This window comes from Chelon labrosus, assembly GCF_963514085.1.
Source record: "Chelon labrosus genome assembly, chromosome: 14".
Classification (NCBI taxonomy): Eukaryota; Metazoa; Chordata; class Actinopteri; order Mugiliformes; family Mugilidae; genus Chelon; species Chelon labrosus.
This window is the reverse complement of record NC_140347.1, coordinates 13,075,472-13,094,071: the sequence shown is the minus strand read 5'-3', so window position 1 is coordinate 13,094,071 and position 18,600 is coordinate 13,075,472. Positions and strand designations below refer to the sequence as shown.

The following is an 18,600-nucleotide window of genomic DNA, read 5'->3' as shown; positions in this document are numbered from 1 at the left end:
TTGTGTTTCTGCTGTTTCACTTGTTGAGCTACTTTTTTCTTGTCTTCCTCTAATGGTTTAAAAGAAATCGTGACTGTTTATGGGTGTTTAAATGCTTTGAAACCCAAATCACAGCGTGAAACGATTACTGCATGAGCAACAGAGGGAGGGAGGAGAAGCATATATCAAGTTTCCCCTGACATTTCCGGGTCCTATGACTTATCAGGTGGTTGCTGAGCGGCTGCAGGAGGAGGAGGAGGAGGAGGAGGAGATGGAGGAGGGTATGAGGAGAATTAGAGAAAGGGGGCATGTAGTTTCTGTTGCATCTTACCCTCAGCTCTCCGACCAGCCCAGTCCTCGGTAGAGCCGCACAGGAAGAAGAAACAAAAAACAAAACCTACATGAGCGAGAGAGCAGAAGTTGTCTGAGTTTGGAGAACAGCTGTCAGTGTCAGCATGGCCGGGGGCTCGGTGTCTGAGTGTAAGGAGTACTTGTTCAAAGTGCTGGTCATCGGGGAATTAGGCGTGGGCAAGACCAGCATCATCAAGCGCTACGTCCACCAGCTTTTCTCGCAGCACTACAGGGCGACGATCGGGGTCGACTTTGCACTCAAAGTTATCAACTGGGACAGCAAAACGCTGGTCAGGTTACAGCTGTGGGACATCGCAGGTAAGGACTTAGACACCGAGTCACATGCGCGTGTGTGTGTGTGTGTGTGTGTGGTGAGGGGGGAAGTTTCACTTTCGCGCACTCCTTAAAAGTTTACGCAGCGGTTTTTCTTTGTGGATATATCCAACCAGAAATGGTGGCATGATGTAAAAGAAGCAGAAGAGACCGGTTGATCGTGTCTGCCGCTTTCCACTCTCTGATCACGGCAGCTCATAATTGTCAATGGAATGTAGGTCACGTTGTTTCCGACTGAGCGCCGCCTCACGCACTCAAACTCCCCATAAAAATATCCTTTTTACAAGTTTCTCCTGGCGTTAAAACTGTTTATGCGCACTTCCTCGTAGACTCACCTACCTGCCGTATCATGGCACATGCCGTCGCTCATGTGGTGTCATTGCAATATCTCGTGTTACCCCTTATTGTGTGTCCGTGTGTGCGCGTAAACGGATTTCATAAAACTTGCCTATCTTTTTCAGCCAAACTTGGCACAGCAGACCTGTGCATTCCAGCAGCTTGAGTAAGCAAAGCTGAGAGGCATCGGAGGAGTGTAAATAAGAGATTCCCACATGCAGGCGCACTGTTTGTCCTCCGCAGGCCCCGAAATCTCTCACTGTAAACACAGATTAACGTGCTGGGGAAGGACAGGTGAGAGGAGGAAGTGAGCAGCCAGCAACCAAAACCTCCACTCCTGCTCCATCAGTAGATGTAGGCTTGTGATGCTCCATCAGTATCGGTAAGGGGGTTGAGATGACCCTGTAATTTGAAAACAAAAAAGTTTTAGTGAGCCTGAAAGCTTGGGTAATGTTTTGGAAGTTTAAATTTAAAAGATTTAATCTGGAAATTAATCTAATACGCCAAGAGAGGACAGTGGCAGCTCTGAAAGTCTAAAAGTCTGAGTGCTGCTGTTGTGCAGAGGGAAGCCCCTGATATAAAATAATATTGGCACAGATGTAGTGACTGTCCCCTTTATGTAAGCTTTGAAAACTTACTTTCAGACTTGAAATAGTGACGCAACAGTTTGTGGCATGATCTTAACCCCCGTGTATCGGCTTCTATTCTTGTCTTTATTGCCAGAGATACATCTGACTCATGACGCTGTTTGCTCAACAATGTACTGGCTGTAACTCATGAGGCCGGGTTAATGAGATCACATGTTTTTAAGGCCTTTGTATAGAATCTGTATGTGTGAGGTCTTTTGTCATAGATAAGCCCTCTGTGATGCAAACATCCACAGGAATGCGTCCTGTTTAGGTGGAAATTCTTTCAGTAACTTAAAAGTATGAATGACAAAGACACCATTTACATACGTTAGGTCACACTTAACAGTCACGACGTCAGATGTATAGGAGAAGGACAAGTCAAGTGGTTAATCGTCTTCCGAGACTGCGGTGTTCAAAGAGAGGCATGTGACCTAAGGATTTTCTGCTGCACGTGCTGGCAGTGAGTTTAATTCAGGAAGATGCACGGATGCAGGGCTTCAGTTAGTGCTTGCTCTCAGTTTAGATTTACCTGCCAGTTGTTTTTCAGTGAATCGGTTTCTTTGTCGGGAAACAGTTTCCGAGGTAAACCAATCAAGTATTCACGACTGAGCACATGGAATCGGACAAATCTCGGCCTTTTCTTATCTTTCCAATAAATATGTGACGCTTGTCCTTTCTGACCATCGTTATTATACGATACATTAAAATAAAAAAATTATTTTCGTGTATGCGTGCTGATGGATTTAGAATACACAACCATAACCAACATTTTAGAGATAAGTTCTCGAAAACAAGCCTGTCTTAAATATTTACGACTCCGCAGAGAGTGGGTGGTTTGGTTGGCGAGGGATTTCGTGTCTGAGCTGCTTACATAATCTTTACCAAAAGTGTTTGTTCCAGCTTAACATCTGTTCCTGTGGTTTGTCAGTCAGATCCTGAATCTGTCTCGTGTCAATTACTGTGAGTCATCGCCATTGTTCTCTAAACAGAAACATATGGAGACGAGGAATCTGCAGGCAACTGCAGGAAAGCTTTTGATACAAGGAGATTTCTGTTTTTCTTTTTAATTCTTAGTCTGAGCACCGTTGGCCGGTCACGCCTGAGCTTTGGTCTCATGCGGTCTCAAGAGACGAGAACACTTTGTCAGATCTTGTCGGCAACGAGGTCAACAAGTCGTCGTGTTTATCAGGACAGTTCCCCTAACGAAAGACATTGTTCTGGTTTTAAACTCGGCACATTCTCATGTCAAAAGTTTCTAGTCTGACTGTAAGTGATGGCCGGTGCATGGGATAGGGCATTTGTATCTGATTATCTGGACACAGGAAGCCCTGAGAACATTGCCCGTTGTCCCCTGAGGCAGAGTCAGCCAATGATTGCAAATGGAAGCAGAACTTGAAGGAGTTTCTAGCTACTTTTTCCTCATGTCGGTGCGTTTTCTTCTTGTACGACCACTGTGACCGATAACTCTTTCAGCATACGTGCCATGCGGGCATTGTTTTTCGAGGCGAGTTTTTCCTCTCCTTTTAAAAAGAGAAACAAGCCCTGCCTCTAGATATATTCTATTCTTGCTTTTGGATTTTGGCGGAGCAGGTCCATCGTCTCCCTCAATCAAACAGACCTCATATGCTGAGACAGATCAGGACAGATGGTTCGGGAGACTGCTGTTTTTATATTTATTCCATCGCTTACAGCAGTGACAGAAAGGGGGCGAGCGTTTGAGCGCTTGGGGAGGGGCAGTGTCTGTCACGGACTGATTGGCAGCGCCGGCTATGTGTCCCACCGTCGCTTGAGCCCTGGCAGCGTGAGCTCGGTGTGCGGGGTGCATCTGTGACTGGAGTGCCGGGGAGGGCCGTCTGCCTGTCACAGCCAGACAACACTTGATCAGAGGATCTGCAGGGGTGAATAAAACACTGACACACATACACACACACACACACACACACACGTACAAGACTGATATCACTCACCCTGACAAGGAAGCGTGCTTCTATATAATTAGGGGAACAGAGAATTTTACATGCACATTTAGTCCGACCAGAAAGTTTGAAGTTGGATGACATGGACACTGAACTTCATTTTTCACACCTACACCGAGGCTCGGCCTGAAAACAGCCGGAGGATAAAATAAGTAAGCAGGGGTGAAAGAGTGAAAGCTGGAGGTATAGTTGCCAAGTCATTAAGACCATTAATGAATGGCCATTAAGCCATTTAATCGTGCAGAAAAGGAGGCCTGAGTTATCGTCACAGCCTCACTGAGAGCAACTTCGGCGTTGTCTTTTTACCAACCTCAATAGTGATTACAGTCTGCGAGGAATGACAGTAATCAGAGGGTTGTTGGGATAAGGAAAGCCAGCGGGAAGCTTGCAGGTTTCCCACCCCTTTTTCACCCAGAATTGCTACTCTGTCCTGGATTTGTCTAAGCCATAGGACAGGATGATTACCACCATGGCACGGAGTAAATAAGCTTGCACCTTGTGGGATCAAACGTTCTCGAAGGTTAACGGGACGTGTGGAGTGGTTCCCGTTGCAGCGGCCACCCCTGAACCCTTTAAATTGCGAGATAAACATCCTCACGTCCTCTCGGAGACACCATTTTTGTTTAAATCTGTCTGTGGTCAGCAAGACAAGGTGTGACTGGACACTCGGCAGTAGTTCCCCCAGACAAATCGGAGGCATCACAAGATAAAACGAAGGTATTGACAAAATAATTTGCTCTGGGCTTTATCTAATGGGGAATTCATTTGATTTGACTTCAATTAATTAATAATTTTTTATAAATCTGTCAGTAGTTTGACAGATCTCAAATTTTCCACGGCCCAGTGAGATGTTTCCAGACTCAAGTCAAATAATAAAGATAAAATCCACATCTTCATAAACGACGCAGCCAAACAGTTACATAACTGGTTAATTAACTATCCAAACTATTTCATAATTAATTTGTCAGCTTACCAACAGATTAATCAGCTAATTTGTTTGTGCTTTACTCGCGAAGCCAAATCACTGCCGAGCCATTTAGATCCGTGTGCCAGTTACAGTACGAGCGTGTGCACTGATTGAGACACTTTCAAGCGCGCAAGTGAGGCGAACGGCGCAGCCATCAACAGGAGGTGGATGTGGAGGTTCACCTGCAAAGAACTGCAAGTGTTACAGAAATAGCAGAGACACAGTGTACCAGTAGGTGAGACATTAAGTCTACTAGTAAGGCTGCCGCAATTTTCTGAACTGAGAAACTTAACAGCATTCTGACGGTACATAACATCCATCTGGTGACTGTGAAGGATGTGATCGACATTATTTTTGTGCTTTAAACCCTCTCTCTGTTTGGCATCTGGATTGTGTCTGCTTCTTCTCCACTCCTTCATTTAGGCTTGTAACACCAGTAACAGCTCAATAGTGCTTAAATTGATTTACCTCTCTGTTTACCTTGCCTGATCTCCAAGTTAACAGAACTCTGAGATCAGGTCACGCCTCATTACTCTGACGATATGTCAGCTGTACGTTTCTGCATTGATGTGTTCCCATTTATATGTTCAACGTTGTACGAGACTAGCAGCTATGTAGTGACAAGGGACCACGGAGTGTGTAGTGTAATTCAGCAAGGTTGTAGCGATGCTAGGCTAAAAGAAAAACAAAAAACTTTGAGGCGACGACCAATAGGTGACATGGTTGATGGACACATGATGCAAGCGCAGAGTTGCCATGGAGTTTACGCCATGGAAACACCTTCCACGACTTTAACCTTCTGCCACCAAATTCACCATGATGATGGCAGGTATTGTGTGGACCCAGATGGAGCGTAATCAGCGGTGAAAATGGAGAATGTCACCTCCATCCAAACACTATCATTATTTTTTATGTTCTGCTTGTTTCCCACTGAAACTTTTGTGCTGAAAAATATGGAAGAGAGAGATAACGTAGGCAACCAGGGCCTGGAACGATCAGTCCTTTTTCCCGCTACCTCTACCATGGTATATTGTAATATTTACCACCAATACCGACTAAAGGGGAACTACTGTTCTTTACAACCTGGACCTTATTTCTGGCATAAAATACGATCGTTTACTCACCCATATAACTTTTTTGTAATTTGCATTGCTTCGGGAGATAATTAGATCTGCGTATATCCATATAGTGGGAGTGACTGGGGCACCGAAAAGCAGCCTCTAAATAATGCATTATCTGCCGCGAAACTCGTTCATTTTACCAATATTTTGTTATGATGCGCTAGTGCTGTTCCCTGTAAAGTCCGGAGTTACTTGTTATCATAATCCGGGGTCTGTAGGTCAATCTACAGATCTATAATCTACATGTCTTCTGACCTGGATGATGTCATCTCTGAGCGACGCACGCAACTGCGACGGTCGGCGTGTTTACCTGTAATTTGCTACTGCTATCTTTCATCCACAACCTCAGAATCGGAAAAATATTCAGCCATGTTGCAAAAAACTAGTAGTTTCAACGAGTTTCGCGGCAGATAATGCGTTATTTAGAGACTGCATTTCGGTGCCCCAGTCACTCCCACTATATGGATATACGCTGATCTAATTATCTCCCGAACCAGTACAAATTACACAAAAGTTTTATGTGCGAGTAAACGATCGTATTTTATGCCAGAAATAAGGTCCAGGTTGTAAAAAACAGTAGTTCCCCTTTAAGAGACCTTTCCTTACCTTCCCTGCACAATATTTGCTAGTTTTGTGTACTAATTCTGGATAATATTCTACAACAAATACAGTACGACCATTTTGAGCTCACTCCTACAACCTTGTGCCAAGGCTTTATGTTGAGCGGGCCCCCACCGATCCTCCAGTTGAAGGTGAGGGAGCACAAGGGTAATACCACTTAAAGGTTGGGGGATTTTCCCTCAATCCAGATTCTGTTCATTGCTGAGGGCCATAGTAAGCTGTACGTAAGTCATTGCTCACATGCTGCTCAGAGGAATTTGAACGTGCCGGTCATGTGGTATTCAGTCTCTCTCGCCTGTAACTCGTGCTGAAGACTACTACCTCAATGACTGGGACCTGTGTTGTCTTTTGTTGCGTTAGTTGTTGTTGGGAGTAAGAGGGGAGGGGGTGGTAGGGGGTCGTTCACAGCCAGTTGCTTCCTAACAACAGACAGACTGATACTGCTGCTGTTGCTACTGCCATGTCTGGCTTGGACAGTTTCTATGGTAACCCACCCACAGGATAGCAGCATGTACGGCCGTAGAGGAAACCAGGGTTGCTAAGGCTATGCGGATAATGATGAGACTTTGCTTCCTTTCTCGTTCTCCCACACAGCCGTCGGAGATGATACGGCGGCTGCAGCTAAACGGCTTCTCTTTCATCAAGTAGTCCTGTAATGTTCGTAAGCAGGTTGCCTAACTGCGCTCGAGGTCACGCGCCAGGATTCATTCGGCGACATGGTAGAATGAACTGAGATGTTCTCGCTTTAAGCCCTTTACATTCCTTCAGAGTTCACGGTCTTCGCTGATGGGTTCGGACGTGTGCTCCTTCTTTAGTTTGTAGGCAGTGGCCTCATGTTGGGTGTTTAATGCAGAAGCTCATGTTTTTGTTCTGCTCCTCTGCGGCATTGGGTGGCATTCGAAGGCATATTTTTCTTTTGCAGGACGTCAGTGAAATAGAACAAGAAACAAATAAAATATGGATACCTTTAAAAAATACGCCTATCGATCTATCATCTCTGTTGGCCGCCGTCTGTGAGGAGTATGAATTACCGCATCAATAGAGAGCGTGACCTCTGACCTTTCTTTTGTTCTTGAAGTCAATTTTTCCTTAGCAAAAGAGACAGCCAGCTCACTAATTACAAGCAGAAGAAACCTGAAGTGAAGCCGTGAAGCGAGATTCGATTTGCTGACAAAAAATAAATAAAATCAACCTTGAATTTTAACTGTGTACATTTATACAATGAAAACGGATAAAACAAAAGAGAGTGTTCACATTGGGATGTTAGATGGCACGCACAAAATAAGTCGTGCTGGGTTGGTTCTAGTTTTTGAAATGTCATCACCTTGAACACATTCAGGAACCGATCCCAGCTGTCAGTGGGCGCACGAGAGGCAGGGTACACCCTGGACGGGTCGCTAGTCTATTGCAGGGCTTCACACTCACACCAGTACCCGGAGTACCTGGAGAGAACCCATGCAGACACGGGGAGAACTCCACACAGAGAGACCCCAGTCGAACCCAGAACCTTCTTTTTGTGAGGCATCAGTGCTAACCACCACGCCACTGTGCCGCCTCGAAAATAATCACCAGATTTATTGAGGACGAAGTCAAGAGAAGTGGCTTTTATCTAACAAATTACACGTCGGATCATGAGTGGGACAGGGTGAAGGAGTGGTGGGTTGAGCGAATGCCGCAAGATGATTATCAGAACTTGCTTGTGACTCTGGAAAGGAAAGGTCAGGCATCATGGGATTTGCTGTCATTTAATGTTAGCGACTTGTGTGTAGAGCCTTATCAATATCCCAGATAACTCATTACCGTGTTTGTGTGTGCGCTCGCTGTGTGACGGCGGAGCGCATCGGCGCCATCGATTGATCACGAGTCTTTTTTCATTCTGCTAGTTCCCTCTTAATACCCCCCTCAGACTGGCTTCTGCCAACATATCGAACGAGCCGCAAGGACTGGGTATGTCAAGAAAATCAGGTGTGGAACGTAAACATGCTCGTCACGGCCTCTTAGGCGTTTGTGAAACGGTTTCTTATCTGTTCCCAGAATGCGTGAACCATGGTGCTTGAAAAGAGCCAATGAATGAATAAAATGGGCAATTAAATCTGGGCATATTTAACGAGATATTATTTTGACTTTAGATTTTGGCAGTTCTTCAGTTCCACGGTAGTCCAAGGTGAGCAGGCAGTCCTTGTTGGTTTCTCTCATTTCTTAAAAGAATTAAAAACACTCATCATGCTGTATTCTTTAGCAGATTGCAGCTAACACAGAGGAAAGTACCTGAAAATGTTCAAGTGTGTCTGTGGTGAATATGGTTCAGTCACTTCTGCCAGAGTCATTGTGTGTGGCTCAGTCTGAACCTGCAATAGAAAAAAAAATAAATAAAACACTGCGGAAGAAGCCTTGAAAATGATTAAGTCATTATTTCTTTCTGCATCCTGCCCTTGCCTTCTCTCTCCTGGACGTATGAGCTTCACAAGGCCTGGAAATGAAAGCCTTATTTCAGTCCATCAGCTCTTTATCCCACTGTGTCGTGTCTCCGGTGGCTTCACCTGGGGTTATATCTGCTAAAATTAGACTCTCAATTATGAGCAATTACCGTCAGGCCTGTGGGCCCCACAGTGCATTCGGTCTCTCGCTCACACCCGCATTGCACCACGCCACTCCAGTTCCTCGCTTGGTCGGGTAGCTACCTATAGTAAAGTGAAAGTGTGTTGGGAGAAACCGTGCTCGCCACTTCCTCAATCCCTTTCTTAGTTCGTTTTCTATTTTGTCACAGAGTCCCAGTGAAGGCTGTTAGCCGTCCCATGCACTGTACGATTACGCTCGCCCTGTAGGCTTTAATAAATTGGAGCAGGGTGTAGTATAAATATGTGCTGAATCCGTCGCACGCTGCATTAAGTCATTGAAGGCTAATTGCCGACACATAATCTAAAAATAAGGATAAACGAGCAGGTGCTTTGGAGGCACAAACTGCAAAGAAGGTGTAGCCTTGAGGGTGACCTGGAGGCTCAATAGCTCGGGCACATACGGCTCCACGTGGGCTAAAATGCTCTAAAGCAAGAGCCCCTGGTGTGACTCCAGGCCATCTCCAAAACTCCAAAAAAAAAAAAAAGTATAAAAATGTGTGTATTATCAGCCAAATGTACAGTTTTTATGGTCGAAAGTCAAATGAAACTGCTGCAGGAATGTGTGTGCTGCATTTTACTGCTGATGTTTACATTTAAGCTGATCTGAACTCATTTATATTCTGTTGTGTAGTTTAATTTACAGAAATGCATCCTGTCAGAACCACATACCTCAGATAAACGGTACAGTATCTGCCTCTGATATAGTAAAAGTAAAAAATTGCAGGAACTGAAAGTACAAGTACCTTGAGTAAACACTAGTGTATAGTATACTTTGTCACAGTTCACCACTGCTTTACTGCACGTCATAAAAAAAAATTGCAGCTCGGCAAAAATGTAAACACATGATTGTAATCCTTTGTCACATGTTCAGACTGGTCTGCTCTCGTAAAACAAAACATAAAGGAGACTTGTGATTTTAGTCATACCTGGAAAATCCTCATTTTGTGCATTTCTTAACAATTATTTACAGACGAATACGCCTCGGAGTTATGTAGCACTATATAGTGTAACTGATTGAGCATGGAGAATCTCAAAATGAAACTGAAACATAAAAGGGATTCATTCCTTTTTAAGAATCTCCACAACTGTGTCTCGAACATTCACGCTCACAGCCGGCGAAGTCTGGGTCACAGCTTCAGATCACAGCTATCAGTTGTTTGTGCTTGTGCTCAGTTCGTGTGGCCGCGAGCGCTGTTCAGGCGAGCTCAGCACTGACACACCTAAATATGTGGGCCTATCACGTGCCCTTAATTGGCCCCGTTCACATAAGACAGTATTATAGTTACGGTAACCAACACATTTCTGCAGCACGGCGGTTTTTGATTAAGCAGTATGCCTGGTGATATATTTATTTGACTGTCAATAATAGTTGACAGAGTCGAGTAGAGTCTTATTTTCAGTTAATCCTCCTGTTGGCCACCTCGTTGCCTTTGATTTTGTTTTACTACACGCCTGTGCACAGGTGTGCTGTTGCACATTGACCCCTGGCGTGCTTTACCATTTAAGCAAGACATGATGTAGCACTTTCTTCCACGGCAAAACATAAGAACACATCAGCATGACAGTTTTCTCTAATGCAATGAACATAGGCATTAGACTGGTACAAACCAGTACAAAAACTAGCCACAATTGTGTTATTTATTTATTAGAGAGTATTCACAATGTGTCTTTTTTGTCGTCAGTAGGAACGCATAATCATTCATCCAGGGAAGATGAACAGCAATTAAGCAATATGACACATATCTTGGCTTTTAAATATAAGTTATGTTTTTCTTCTATAATAATATGTCCAAGTGCTGGAAGTTGGGCGCTGTTTAACTCGCTGTTTAAAAAGAGAAACTGCTTTAACATGCTCCAGATGGGTCAGTGGAGTGAGCCAAAGCTTAAATCAATGCTTCTTTTTGATTACATGCTTGAAAATGTGACATCAGCCAGGTGTTACCGGATTCAACATTTGGCGGTTTAACTGCTCATACCAGCTAAATCATAGATTTCACTTCCCTCCTCTGAGGTACTGTTCTGTACGCTTCACTGCACTCTTAAAAGGAATAGATGGGTTCCGACTTAAAGGTGCATCAGAGAGCTGTTACTGTTTTTTTTTTTTTCACCTCCAGGGCGTATTTCCCCTTTACAGTTTCATTTAAAAAAAAAATGCAAAGTTGAAGTTTGAATTATGTTCGTGGTTATGGTTATTCAATCTCACATGCACTTAAAGGGGAACTGCTGGACCTCATTTCTGGCTTAAAATACAGTCGTTTACTCACCCATATAACTTTTGTGTAATTTGTATTCCTTCGGGAGATATTTAGATCACCGTATATCCATGTAGTGGGAGTGACTGGGGCACCGAAACGCAGCCTCTAAATAACACATTATCTGCCGCGAAGCCCGTCCCGTTCATTTCACCAATATTTTGTTATCGTCGGCTTGTTTACCTGTAATTTGCTACTGCTGTTTTTTTTGCAACATGGCTGAATTTTTCCGACTCTGAGGTTGTGGACGAACCATAGCAATAGCAAATTATAGGTAAACAAGCGTCACTCAGAGACGTCATCATTCAGGTCAGAAGACATGTTGATGATAACAGGTAACTCCGGACTCAACGGGGAATAGCACTAGCGTACGATAGCAAAATATTGGTGAAATGAACGAGTTTCGCGGCAGATAATGCGTTATTTAGAGGCTGCGTTTCGGTGCCCCAGTCACTCCCACTATATGGATATACACTAATGTAATTATCTCCCGAAGGACTACAAAGTACACAAGTTATATGGGTGAGTAAACAACTGTGTTTTATGCCAGAAATAAGGTCCAGGTTGTAAAAAAACAGTAGTTCCCCTTTAAATGGATGGAATCATTCTTCGTTTAGTTAAAGAAAAGGAAGGGGATTAAACTTTAAGCAATTGATGTGATGTCACTATAGTTAGCTGAACATTAACCTGGTTCTGTTCTGATTAAGAAGAGGCCCTCTCAGATTGATAGTGACACACCACCTACCTCTGGTAATTCCCCGTGCTTTGCCGTTTCTGAGAGTGACTACAGAGAATGGGCTTCTTATTATGGCAGATTACTTCTGCCATTCACTGTGTGCGGATTAGGCCTGTGGCAAATTAGGGAAAGTAGGTCGAATAAGAACCGTCTCTATCCACGTCTTTTTTTTTCAGGTCCATTTGGAGGAGTAAAACTGAGTTGTGGAGCAAGAAATGAGAAGGAAATATTGCCGTTTATATATTTAATCACATCTGCTTCTGAAAGATTCATCACATCCATATTAAAGAAAAAAAAAACCATATTGCTCATCCATCCTTTAGCTGCTTTATAGAAACCTAAATATTTCTCTTCCCATCCCACAGGCCAGGAGCGATTTGGGAACATGACGCGGGTGTACTACAAAGAGGCCGTGGGGGCATTCGTGGTGTTCGACGTGACAAGAGGCTCCACGTTTGAGGCCGTGTCTAAGTGGAAGCATGACCTGGACAGTAAGGTGAAGCTGGCTAACGGCAACCCCATCCCCTCAGTGCTCCTCGCCAATAAATGTGACCAGAAGAAAGAGAACTCCAACAACACAGCCCTAATGGACAATTTCTGCAAGGAGACTGGCTTCCTGGGCTGGTTTGAGACCTCGGCTAAGGTGAGCAATCTCTACTAGACACACATTTCTGAAATAGCTTCTCTTTAAGATGTTTCCCTCCCTTTGATGTGTATTTATGTTTTACTTCTAGCGTTCCTGAACATTAAACTAGGATACAGTGTCATGAAATGACCAAACTTAGGCCTCATATCATGGAGACAAACATTTCCTTCAAAGTAAAGTTGAGTCATCGTCAAACACGATTAGTGCTGCGTTCAAATCACATTTTGCACATGAATGGGACTTGTGTCTGTGGCCAGTCAGATGTGATAAAGGCTTCGAAATGCCCACATAACCAAAAATAGAAAAAAAAAAGCCACTGAACCCTTTACCATTTGACTCAACAGGAAATCCTCTGAGAAGTCATGCCACTTCTGAATGGTGCAATCGCATTGGTTACTCTGTGGTGATTGTGAAATAGCTGCATGTTGTCATGTAATTCAACAGTAGCTCACATTAAAAATGCTTTTTCCAAAATTCAATGTGACGTTTGTAGATTATTAGATGTTCTGACATTAGAATGAGCTCAAGGTTGTGTGAAAACTTTAAAACATTGTACCGGTTGTCTTGAAACTGTACATACACTGCCTGGACAAAAATAAAGTCACCATGTGGATTTAACTAAGCAAATAGATACGAGCCTCCTATTGGATAATTACTGCATGGGTGATTATCTTTCAACTGGCAACAAGTTATTTAACCCCAACTGATGCAATGAGTAGCTTCTCATTTCTTAAACAACCGTGTCTAATGTTAATCTGTTTGAGAAGGGTCAAATCATTGGCATGCATCAAGCAGAGAAAACAGTAGAAACTACTAAAATTGGGTTAAGAACTGTCCAACGCATTATTAAAAACTGGAAGGACAGTGGGGAACCATGGCATGACGGTAAGAAGAGAGGCAGATGAAGTGATGCACCCATCATGCCTAGTGTCTACTGTACAAGCCTGTGGGGGCAGTGCTATGATCTGGGGTTGCTGCAGTTGCTCAGGTCTAGGTTCAGCAACATTATGTACCCAAAGAATGAGGTCAGCTGACGACCTGAATATACTGAATGACCAGGTTATTCCATCAATGGATTTTTTCTTCCCTGATGTTCACGGGCATATTCCAAGATGACAATGCCAGGATTCATGGGGCTCAAATTGTGAAAGAGTGGTTCAGGGAGCATGAGACATCATTGTCACACATGGATTGTCCACCACAGAGTCCAGACCTTAACCCCATTGAGAATCTTTGGGATGTGCTGGAGAAGGCTTTGTGCAGTGGTCAGACTCTCCCATCATCAATACAAGATCTTGGTGAAAAATTAATGCAACACTGGATGGAAATAAATCTGGTGACATTGCAGAAGATTATCGAAACCATGCCACAGTGAATGCGTGTTGTAATCAAAGCTAAAGTCGGTCCAATGAAATATTAGTGTGTGACCTTTTTGTTTTTTTGGTGGCGATTTATTTATTTATTTTTGGCCAGGCAGTTTATAATGCAATCAGAATTTTAATGACAGGAAATTTGTAAAAGCCATTTCTAATCCCGCTGTCTTTGTCATGCATGCACAACCTCGAGTGAAAATTGTCAGACAGCTGGCGTGATATGGTATCGCATGACAGTGATTGATGGTGCGGCCGAGACCTGCGAGGATTAGAGAGATTGGGCTCTGGAAGATAATGGTTTGTAGTGTTTCTCTTAAACTTAGGTCCAGCTGTCACAGGTTTGCTGTTGCTGTCTTAAGGTTCCAACGTGGCACTGCTTAGTTACTATGGTCTCAATCCGTTTCGTGGCACAACCGTAAATGTTGGCTACTCTCATCTGTGTTTTTGCTGCTGTTGGTCCTTTAGCTTTTATTCTGTTATGTAAAGGACTAGACAATGAAATTATTTCCAGTGGACTTAAACAAAGTTGTAATATGTAGCCATTGTGTGTATCTCTTTGTAGTTCAAGACACACTTTTAACCAATCAGCGACTGTCTTATGTATCCTGTCATCACCCTGGGGCAATGCACTGTTGGCTTGTTGGAGGGCGGCATGCAAACGCGTTTGTGGTTCTGGTTGAATTCTCATAATCCTTCGCTCTGCACAGGCAGATAACTATGAAAACACCAACACTACACCATGAAATGTTAGTGTTTTTAAGTTGTGCTTCTATTGCGAGATCATTTTTGCAAGTTTAGGATAAGAAACAATTTCATACACATAATGTGTAGAAATCTGACCACTTAGCTCAAGTGCGACATCACTACTTACAGTCCAGAATATATGCAAACAGAAACACTGTAAAAGTAGCCATTGATGCAGTACAAACTAAAATTACTCACTAAATGACCCTTTTCTGTGTTAAATTATTAAATTATGGTATCAATATTACTTATTCTTTAACCTGCAAATTATTCTTTAATGTTGTAGTTAGTGAAAGTGGTGTTAACTCTAACTGGTTTACACTTATGGTAGTTTAAATGTTTACAAATGCATTGTGTTTTATGAAACAAAGCAGATTTAACACAAAACATAAGAACTATATCTGAACTAATGTACTGGAGTAAAGGGTACAATATTTCCCTCTGGAATATAGAGTAGTTGGATAAATTGTGTATTTAATCTTACGTGCCACGTGTGTTAGTGTGTGTTATAAAGCTTGTTTTTTGAATGAAACTAAACTCTTGATGCTGCTGTGTTGAAAGTCGACTCATCAGGATGTAACTGTGGGATAGTTGACGAAAGAGACGCCAGGGAAAGTTCCTCTTGATTTTGCCTTGCCTCCTTTTCCCGTCACAGTTTTGTCCTTTTTCCTAGCTGAGCCTCTCTGTCTTTCTAAGAAAACTTAAATGTCCGTAAGACAGGAAACGCACAGTAGTACATTTGAAAGAAAAGACCAACTATTGTACTCCGCAAACTATTAATTCATCCGGAGTTGTGTCACGTGCCGTGTCATGTGAATTGAGTGTGTGTGTTATTGTGTAATTGTTTTGTGTGCCCATCATGCTGGCATTAAACTCAAGCCACCACAACCTGTGACTGGTTCAGAGAGTTCCAAACCTTTATTTTTTTTTTCTGTTTCATAGTTAATTTCCTTTGGGCCGTTCAGAAGAATACTAATTAAACAGTCGTCATGGGCATCATTCCTCACAGTTTTATGAAGTCTGGGGCTGAAGCTATTCATTTTTCTTCTGGTCCCAATCAGGGTTTGCAGTGATGTAGTGGCTCTAATTAGAAGGATAATCTGGTTGTTCACACCTTCTGTTACAAAAAAAAAAATAAATCACGTAGACGATAATAAAATGGCTGTTCTCATAGCAATGACACGGTCACTCTGCAGTTAATCAAAATACTTTGATTTTAAGAGTGGACGTTGGCACATTTATACTAACTTTCCAGAAAAATTAAGCTCTTTGAGTTCTATTAACTTTCACATCTCAATCATCTTTTATACAGGTTTTGTTTTCTTGAATATACAATTTCCCTTAAAGGGGAGCTACTGTTTTTTACAACCTGGGCCTTATTTCTGGCATAAAATCCGCAAATCAGCAAATATAGTGGGAGTGACTGGGGCACCGGAGCGCAGCCTCTAAATAACGCGTTATCTGGCGTGAAACTCGTTCGGTCGGCTTGTTTACCTGTAATTTTCTACTGCTATTTTTTTGCAACATGGCTGAATATTTTTCCGATTCTGAGTTTGTGGACAAACCATAGCAGTAGCGAATTACAGGTAAACAAGCTGACCATCATGGGTGTGTGCCATGCTCAGAGATGACATCATCCAGGTCAGAAGACATCATCCAGGATCTGTAGGTCAATCTACAGACCCCGGATGATGATAACAGGTAAATCTGGACTCAGCGGGAAATAGCACTAGCGTACGATAACAAAATATTGGTGAAATTAATGAGTTTCGCGACAGATAATGCGTTATTTAGAGGCTGCGTTGGTGCCCCAGTCACTCCCACTATATGGATATACACAGATCTAAATATCTCCCGAACGACTACAAATTACACAAAAGTTATATGGGTGAGTAAACGATCGTATTTTATGCCAGAAATAAGGTCCAGGTTGTAAAAAACAGTAGTTCCCCTTTAATCAAGATGAATTTTTGTAAACATCTTTTTTTACCGCAGAGCCTGGACAGAGGCCGTTAATATTCATTACATCTTCAACCCATGGGACGACGGCCTTTGGCCACAGTGTGAAGGATGAAAACAAACTGTATTTTTTTTTTTTTGCTCGTTTCTGCAGTCCTCAGATTGTCTCTGTTACCCATCTGTTGCTTTAATAAGCTGGTTTAGTGGACTTACGAGGCCACTCTGGAAAGAAGCACTGTGGCTGCAGAGGCAAGGAAAAAAAGTCTGCATTGTCACTAGGGTTCAAATGAACAATGCGAGTGTTTTATCGCCCCTCTGACGTACTGTTTTTGCGTTTTCACAGGACAACATTAACGTGGATGAGGCAGCGCGATTCCTGGTAGAGAATATCTTGGCTAACGACAAAGGTTTGCCCTACGAGGAGAGCAATGGAGACCGGATCAAACTGGACCAGGAGACTGTGGCTGCTGAGAGCAAGCCAGGCTGCTGCTAACACTCAATCCATTCACATTAAGCCATCCGCCTCCCTTTGGCAGGGTCCAGTGAGTGCACCCCGCCTGTGGCTCCGGCTCTCTCTGCTGCAGCCTCGGAGGCGAATATGAATTTTATGGGTCTTCAAAGCTCCAGGAACTTCTCTCTGCACTGATGCCCATTTGACCTGCACATCCAAGTTTCTCATAGCCCGGTTCTATTTTGATACTGCCTCCAATGTTTTCTCTGCCTCTGCCATGCTGTTTCAGGATCTTTAATGTTTGTCTCATCACATCTCATCTGATTGTGTGTTTCACCACCAACTATGAACACCGCTCAGTTGCCCACACTTGAACCCTGCTGCTCTCGCTGTTGCCCCGGCAACCTCTGAAGATCTACACTATACCACACCTGAGAAGGTGTGTGTGTGGGGGGGCAAACAAAGCAGAAAGTAAAGAAACGCAGGATCAAATACTACCTGCGGCCTCTTAATTGGTGTCACTTTGGTGTATTTTCTCTGCCGTCTGTTTGTGTTGAGGTCACTTTATTGTGTTGCACACGTCTTTCGTCAGCTAACATACATTAATCTCTCACATATTCACCTTAACGCCCATGTTTGTGTGTCTTCTAATATTAAGACTGTCTTGTAGAAAGTAAGCAAGTGGGCATCACAGCTAAGCAAGTTTTACAATACCTGTTGTTAAGATTTGTTATCTCTGTGTTTTCGCTGATATTATGTGCCATAATACTGTTTATACTTCTTATTTTAATAAAGGGTTGGGTCACACTTTTCATTGTTCATAAAATGAGGAGAAGACGGACGGACAGTGCAGTATTTCAGATAACAAGAATGAACTCTAATAATGGTAGTATATATGAGACATTTTGAAACAATTAATTGTCTCTTCCATTGCTATAATAATGTCGATTTGATTTACAGGATGTCTTTTTAAAACCTGTTGGCTCATGTATTATATAACTGGTGAGATATCATAAAACAAAATGAATCAACAAAAGTATGTCGGGATGATCTGTTCAAGTGTTCAGATGAAATATGAAGGATTTTTTATTATTTTTTTTTTTTGAAAAACATGTTTACATGTCAAGATACTCTTAAATCTTTAAGACCAAAATAGAATAAACATTTTATCAGATTTGTGTGGTCTACTTGTAATGAGACTGATGGTATCTAATTGATCCAATATGTTTATCTAAAGTATTTTTGAAACGTCAAAGCGCCAATTCACGATCCGTTCACTCATACTTTATATTGTAACCTGCTGATAGACAAATGCTGTGAATTAGGAAATTAGGTCTGCAGCATATACTTAAAGTCTAGTAGTTTTGCCTGAATGCAGCTACGTTTCTGTTTTTGGTTCATCTTTTGGTGTTTTTCCTGGCACATGCATCCTCGATCAAGCAAGCTGAGCAGGGTTTATTCTCGTATTATTTCTTATTAGCATACTGCACGGGCTATGCACCTAACCT

At 42.7% G+C, this 18,600-nt stretch overlaps 1 protein-coding gene across 1 annotated transcript; it reads left to right on the top strand.

Annotated features, from left to right (window-relative positions):
* Positions 1-298: 298 nt before the first annotated feature.
* rab32a (RAB32a, member RAS oncogene family) lies at positions 299-18,266 on the top strand. Its single transcript, XM_084559933.1, has 3 exons — positions 299-648; positions 12,285-12,562; positions 16,985-18,266. The coding sequence occupies exons 1-3, from the start codon at positions 435-437 to the stop codon at positions 17,132-17,134; spliced, it is 642 nt and encodes a 213-aa protein (XP_084416059.1). The 5' UTR covers positions 299-434; the 3' UTR covers positions 17,135-18,266.
* The last annotated feature ends 334 nt before the right edge of the window (positions 18,267-18,600 follow it).